The sequence below is a fragment of the Lontra canadensis genome, unplaced genomic scaffold (genome assembly GCF_010015895.1).
Source record: "Lontra canadensis isolate GAN:19392208 unplaced genomic scaffold, GSC_riverotter_1.0 scaffold3, whole genome shotgun sequence".
NCBI lineage: Eukaryota > Metazoa > Chordata > Mammalia > Carnivora > Mustelidae > Lontra > Lontra canadensis.
In genome coordinates, this window is record NW_022630997.1 from 40,735,414 (window position 1) to 40,742,670 (window position 7,257).

The 7,257-nt window shown below is 59.1% G+C and overlaps 1 protein-coding gene across 1 annotated transcript; it reads left to right on the forward strand.

Moving 5' to 3' along the window:
- Positions 1-1,858: 1,858 nt before the first annotated feature.
- Positions 1,859-5,987, forward strand: ZNF503 (zinc finger protein 503). Its single transcript, XM_032839459.1, has 2 exons — positions 1,859-2,642; positions 3,409-5,987. Exons 1-2 carry the CDS (start codon positions 2,337-2,339, stop codon positions 5,041-5,043), a joined length of 1,941 nt encoding a protein of 646 aa, XP_032695350.1. The 5' UTR covers positions 1,859-2,336; the 3' UTR covers positions 5,044-5,987.
- Positions 5,988-7,257: the final 1,270 nt, after the last annotated feature.

The following is a 7,257-nucleotide window of genomic DNA, read 5'->3' on the forward strand; positions in this document are numbered from 1 at the left end:
TCAAAGTCGTCCAAGTCCTTCCGAGGAAGGGGTTGTGTCCTCCTCTTGCCCCCTTCCCGTTTCTGCGAGTTTCTGGAGGCGACCTCCGAACTCGCTCCGGACGCTGCCAAAGCCCTGACAACTCAAACAGCGGCACAGACGTCCGTACACACTTGTGCACCCAGCTCCAGGTACACAGAGGCAGGCACAGCGCCTCCCCTCTTCCTTCCAACCCGCCGGAGTGACGGTGCAAATCGAGGGGAACGCGGCAGTCCCGCTCCGCTTCCCTGGAAGACCCAAGTTCCTACAGGCAGCCGGCCCCTCCCGCTCTCTCTTCTTCCCTCTGCTTTCTCCACGCAGGTCAGTCCCGGTTTGGCGTTCCCATAAATTCGAGTGAGCAGCCCAGAGTAACGCCGGCTACCCAGCCTGCGGGGATACAGCAGGGTCAGAGAGGTTTGGAGGGGGGATCTGACTCAGCTTGAGATATCTCCACCGTACACCCATGGCCAGGCCTCTTCGCAGCCTCTCAGCCCTAGCCGAGATCCGAAGGGAGGTCAAAGACTTAAGTCGGGGAGGAGGTACCCCACCATTGACCTTCAGGACTCAAAATTGCGTTGTGGTGTGCCTGTCAGAATGAAGTCTGCGGTGGGGGTCGGGGCACTACGAAGGGAGGGGTCCGCAGCAGGCTGGCAGCCTGACATCCTCATGCTCCCGAGGGACTATCCTGGGGACAAAAAATATTTCCCATCTTAGACGTCGCCACCGCCCGTCTCAGGAACCTGGGGCAGCTCCTCCCACCGCGGCCCCAATGGAGCGAAGTCCCAGAGGTAGAAAGGTGTAAGGGGAGAGGCGCACACCTCAGGCCTGAGCAGCCCTCTCAGCGCCCTGGGCACACCTGCGCGCTTTACTCTCACTATTCATTTTCCAGACACGGAGAGCTTCTTTTCCTCTCTTTCATTCTTTTTCTTAGAGCCACCCCCCACCCCATCCCAGGAGGTTGCTCCTCTTTCCCCCTCCGCTGGTTCCCCCTTGGTCTCTTCCTTACTCTCCATCTCTCTCTTCCTCACTCTTTTTCCTTCGAGTCGCACCCGCCTTGTAATCAGCAACAAAAGCTGACATAAATCACGGGTGGATTGACAAGAGCTGACAAATAACTGATTGATTGCGGTCGAGGAACATTGACAATTGATGGAGGGGTGGAGATGCCCAAAGAACTGAAGAGAGGGGGAGAGGAGGAGAGAGGGTAGCAGGGGAGAGTAAGAATGGGGGGGGGGTGGAGGAGAAGACTGAGTGTGAAACAGAGGAAACATGTGACCCCCGCTCCAGCCCCAATCTGCGCGTCCCCGGGAGTCACGTGGCTGGGAAGGGCTGGGAGCCCCGCGCACAGCCGGGAGAACAGCCGCCGCCGCCTCCGCTGCCCACCTAGCTTCTGGTTTCTCCGCTGCCGAATCTCGGGGAATCAAAGCGGGCGGGCGCACTTCCTCCGTCACCCTCTCCGCACCTTTCCTTACCCTGGCGGCCGCGCCGAGAGAGATTTCAATTACTGAGCGAGACAGAATATTTGGTGTGTGGGTCCCCTGTGCGCCCCTGGAGGTGAAAGTCCGGCCGTTGTCCAGACTCCCGCCATTGCTCCTTCTGGTCATCCCTTCAATCTGTTCCTCATACGCACCCTCCTGCAAAAAAAGGTTTCAGTTTATTTTCGAGCCACGGAAAGGAAGGACGACGAGGAAGAAAAAAGAGGGAGGCGGCACATAGCAAACGCAGAATAAATGTCCAGCTCGTCCTCGGAGCGAAATCGAGGGAGGGGACAAACGGGAGGGGGGCGGTGAAGAAGGAGCTGCCCATTAAAACCAGCGCTGAGAGTCCTGGCGGCGGCGGCGGCGGCGGCGGCGGCGCGGGACGCGTCACATCCCCTTGACCCTCCAATCACCTCGGGCTCCCATTTGATTGGAAGGCGGCAAAGGCTTTAATCTCCCCCTCGGTGCAGCTGCTTTTGAAGTGAGTTTCCTCGCCAGAGCCCCGGCTGGACAGGCAGCGGCTCACATCGCCAAGCGCAGCGCCAGCGCCGGGTCGCGAGTGCGCAGCGCAGGGGCACAGCCCGAGGCGGACACGGCGAGCCACCCGGCACTCCCACAGTCCGACCGGCTCCTCCCGCTCGGCCACGGCACCGCTGCTGGCCACCCAGGATTATTTGCTTCTGGCTTCAGGCGCCGAGAAGGCGCGCTGGGTGCCCGTGGCCGCCGCGCCAGCTCCTCCTCCTCCTACTGCTTCTGCTTCCCCGGCGAGCGCGCAGCCCGGAGCCCGCCCCACGCCTCACGGAGCCCTCCCCCCGCTGCTCCCATGCGTGCGGGTGGGTCATGAGCACAGCGCCCTCGCTTTCTGCCCTAAGAAGCAGTAAGCACAGCGGCGGCGGCGGCGGCGGCAGCAGTGCGGACCCTGCCTGGACCAGCGCGCTCTCTGGAAATAGCTCCAGCCCCGGCCAAGGCTCGTCCCCGGCCGGCAGCACCAAGCCTTTTGTGCACGCTGTGCCCCCCTCTGACCCTCTCCGCCAGGCTAACCGCCTGCCCATCAAGGTGCTGAAGATGCTGACGGCACGGACTGGCCACATTTTGCACCCCGAGTATCTGCAGCCCCTGCCTTCTACTCCCGTTAGCCCCATCGAGGTAAGGACCCTCTCCCGGGATCGCGCTGGGACCACCACCCTGGCTGCCGCTCCACGGGATTTCTTTCTCTCGGGATCTTGCGGGTGGGGGGGTGGTCAGAGTGATTCAGCTCCGGGATGGGGGAGAGCATAGTGCTCCCGAATCGTAAAAACTAGGGCGGAAAGGGGGTAGGAGGTAGAATGGGGTGTGAATGCTAAGGGACAAAGCAACCAAAACTTATTTCTCTCTTTCGTATTAAAGCCCCAACCCCGACCCAGGCCCCCTCACTTTCGGCCCGGAAGATGGGCGGAAGTCTGAAATGTGGTTCCAAAGTCGCAGTCTTAAGGTTCCCCAGAAGCTGGTATTTGTACACAGCCTCTAAGGCGCCAACTGCCCAAGCCCTTACTCTGAAGAATTGGGGATATATATATGTGTGTGTGTGTGTGTGTGTGTGTGTGTGTGTGTGTAGTTCTGGGTCTAGGAGTCAGAAACAAAAACATTTAGTGAGTATTTTTAAATACACAGCGTTTAGAGAGGTCAGGAAATACGTTGATTTGGTGGGGTAAAAGGGAGTCTGCCGCCTTTCTCAAGGGCGAGTCTGTGTGTCTGTCTGTCTGTTCGTCCGTCTGGGGCGAGGTGAAGTGGTGCTGTCGAGAATTGCCCCTAGAGCTGGGAGGGTCTTCACTGGCGGTTGCGGAAGGGCGTTTGATCCCTAGAAGCCGGGATTCTAAAGGGTTTCCCCTTCTTTCTCTTTGTGCCACCCCCAACCCCACGTCTGACCCCGCAGCTTGATGCCAAGAAGAGCCCGCTGGCGCTGTTGGCGCAAACATGCTCACAGATCGGGAAGCCCGACCCTTCGCCCTCTTCCAAACTCTCCTCTGTCGCCTCCAATGGGGGCGGTGCGGGCGGTGCCGGCAGCGGCACCGGGGGCGACAAGGACGCAAAGTCTGGCCCCCTCAAGCTGAGCGACATCGGCGTGGAGGACAAGTCGAGTTTCAAGCCGTACTCCAAACCCGGCTCGGATAAGAAGGAGCCGGGAGGCGGCGGCGGCGGAGGCGGTGGTGGCGGGGGCGGCGGCGGGGGGGTTTCAGCAGAGAAGTCCGGATTCCGGGTACCGAGCGCCACCTGCCAGCCATTCACGCCCAGGACAGGCAGCCCAAGTTCCAGCGCCTCGGCCTGCTCGCCAGGAGGCATGCTGCCTTCGGCCGGGGGCGGCCCGGAGGGCAAGGACGACAAGAAGGATCCCGACGTGGGCGGCGGCGGTGGCAGCAGCAAGGGTTCCGGGGGCACCTCGGCTGAAGGGGGACCCACGGGGTTGGCGCACGGCCGGATTAGCTGCGGCGGAGGGATTAATGTGGACGTTAACCAGCATCCAGATGGGGGCCCCGGGGGCAAGGCTCTAGGCTCAGACTGCGGCGGCTCATCCGGCTCCAGCTCCGGTTCGGGCCCCAGCGCGCCCACCTCCTCCTCCGTACTGGGCTCTGGGCTGGTGGCCCCGGTATCGCCCTACAAGCCAGGCCAGACAGTGTTCCCTCTGCCTCCGGCGGGCATGACCTACCCAGGCAGCCTGGCTGGGGCCTACGCGGGCTACCCGCCCCAATTCCTGCCACACGGTGTGGCACTTGACCCCACCAAGCCGGGCAGCCTGGTGGGGGCGCAACTGGCGGCGGCCGCGGCGGGCTCTCTGGGCTGCAGTAAGCCGGCCGGCTCCAGCCCCTTGGCCGGGGCGTCGCCGCCATCCGTGATGACAGCCAGCTTGTGCCGGGACCCGTACTGCCTCAGCTACCATTGCGCCAGCCACCTGGCAGGGGCGGCGGCAGCCAGCGCTTCGTGCGCTCACGATCCGGCCGCGGCGGCCGCGGCGCTCAAGTCAGGATACCCGCTGGTGTACCCCACGCACCCGCTGCACGGCGTACACTCATCGCTAACAGCTGCCGCCGCTGCCGGCGCCACACCGCCTTCCCTAGCCGGCCACCCCCTCTACCCCTACGGCTTCATGCTCCCTAACGACCCGCTCCCCCACATCTGCAACTGGGTGTCGGCCAACGGGCCCTGCGACAAGCGCTTCGCCACGTCCGAAGAGCTGCTGAGCCACTTGCGGACCCATACGGCCTTCCCCGGGACAGACAAACTGCTGTCGGGCTACCCCAGCTCATCGTCCCTGGCCAGCGCCGCAGCGGCCGCCATGGCTTGCCACATGCACATCCCCACGTCGGGCGCTCCGGGCAGTCCCGGGACGCTGGCGCTGCGCAGCCCCCACCACGCGCTGGGACTCAGCAGCCGCTACCACCCCTACTCCAAGAGCCCGCTCCCCACACCCGGCGCTCCTGTGCCTGTGCCCGCCGCCACCGGACCCTACTACTCCCCCTACGCCCTCTACGGACAGAGACTGACCACGGCCTCGGCGCTGGGGTATCAGTGAGGGCGGTGGGGAGGGCTAGCGAGGGAGAGAGAGGAGCAGGGGGGAGGGAGGAGCCGAGGGAGGGGTGGAAACAGGACAGAGTCTACTGTCACTCGCGCGTGGGGATGACCCGGGCCAGGAAAGGAAAAATATATATACCGCATCTATCTACCCAAAACAGCGACCGAGACCCGGTGGGAAACTCCCCTTTCCCCCACCTCTCACCTCCCCACCCACCCAAACTTTATAAAAGTTGAAAAAATATCATTTGACTTTTTATAGAAAAAGAAGGAAAAATTAATTGAGAAAGTGTTCATCTGAGGACTGCATCGGTGGACACTGGTATTTATTTATGTTAGCTCCAAGCGGACCCGTGGTTCAAAAGTGCATTATTTAGTTTGAGCTCCGTAGGTAAAAAGGAGGAGGGGTAAAAAAAAAAAAATTAAATCTTGAGGGTAAAAATGTGGAAAACAAACCCTCCCGTCCCTTGTAGATTATAAATAAATACAAAACCACCACAGAACTAGAGGTCTTCTCTTTAATGTTACTTTAAAATTGCTATTATTGTATTGTACGTTCTTATTTAATGTCTGATTGAAACACAAATTTACATGCATGTTTGTTACAAAAAAATGAAAAAAAAAAACAAAACAAAACAAGTCACAATTTGTCAGCTCTGATTTCAAATTGCAATTATTTTTAAGGTGTATACCATCGAAAGAGAATGGGTATTTTTTTGTATGTATTCTGGAAGAAAACAAAAAAAAAAGGAAAAACAATTTTATTCCAAAACCTCATTTGCCTTATTTTGTTCTTTAAAAGGAACACAACTATTTTTAATTTTTAAGTCCACCCGCTGAGAAGGGGACAAGTAAGGTTTACGTCATGTACTAAAATAATAGACAATGTATCGCTTTAAAGATTAAAATTCCGTATATTTGATGTATTAAAAGGTTTTACTTCTTCTTCTTCTCTTTTTTTATTTTTTGGTTAAAGAGAAAGGAAGAGCATGGCATTTTCGGCCGCAGTGGGTTCCCTGGGCCTCACGGCTACTCCTACTTCCCAGGACCGTGGCTGCATTTCCTATTGTTTTTGTTGTTATTTTTCAGGAAGAAGCAAAGGGCTGACCAGTCGTGGGGCTGGCCTTGGGGAAAATATTTTTAAACAGGGGATTTCACAATTTGTAGACGGTGTCCTGAGCAATCGATCATTTAGTTTTTAATTTTTCTCCCGGCACACGGTTTGTTAAAAGTGAAAGGAAAAAAATAACTATTTTTAAAATGATTATTTCCCTCTTGAGATTTTTGAGAATCTGGCTTTTGTTTTGTACAGAGAGCGGCGAAGTCCCAGACTCTCCCGAGGCTTTAGCCCCGGAGAGGTGCCACTGTCCGCTGTGCCTGTCTTTGCTTTCCAAGCATCCCCTGTCCCGAGCGGGCAGTTGGGACAGATTTGAGGGACGGTGAGTGCTTGGGAATCTGCTACGGGCCTGGGCAGAGTGCGCCGGAACCTTCTTGCACCTCAGGAAAAAGTAAGTTCGCTCTCCTTTTCTTCCTCTGGCTGCCGGGGCCCACCCTCACCACCCCATGCCCGGGCTCCTTCCTCTCTCCGGAGTCCCGGCTCGCGGCTGGTCCGCGCCGCCGCTGCTTTTCCGCGTCCAGATTTCTTTGCAGCCTGAGCTCTACCCCAGTCTGCGTGCGCCGGGGCACGAGACCCGCAAGCCCCTTCAGATTCGGGCTCGAGAGGGTCCTGAAGCCCATTCTCGGTCTCGCCTGGGCAACCAGGTGGGCGCTGAGCTCTTGTGCTGGGCTGCAAGCTCCGATCGGAAAAGGCGCGGCGGGACCCTCGGTCCGGACGCGCATCCCCGCGGTGCGCACGGCTCCCGTCTCCCCAGCTTGAGCGGCGGGACTGACTGAGCCGCAGGAAGCTCCGATGGAACCACGCAGAGAAGAGCCCTAACCTTTCTTGGGGGGAGGTGGGGGCCGAGGCCCACTCGTCCACCCCCCACCCCCAACACACAGATACTCGTGCTCCAGCCCTGGGCTCGAGCTCCGGTCTTCCGGCTCTTCGGGCGCTCGCCATCCCGGGTGCCCGGGAGCTCTGGGCCCAGTGCGCCACTTTCCCGGGACCCCGGCACCACGGAGCCGCGGCGCTGTGCGCGCACCCCGAACTCCCCTCTCTCTGGGGTCAGGCCGTTCTGGGTTCTCCCAACGGCCGGCCTCCCTCGGCGTCAAGCTC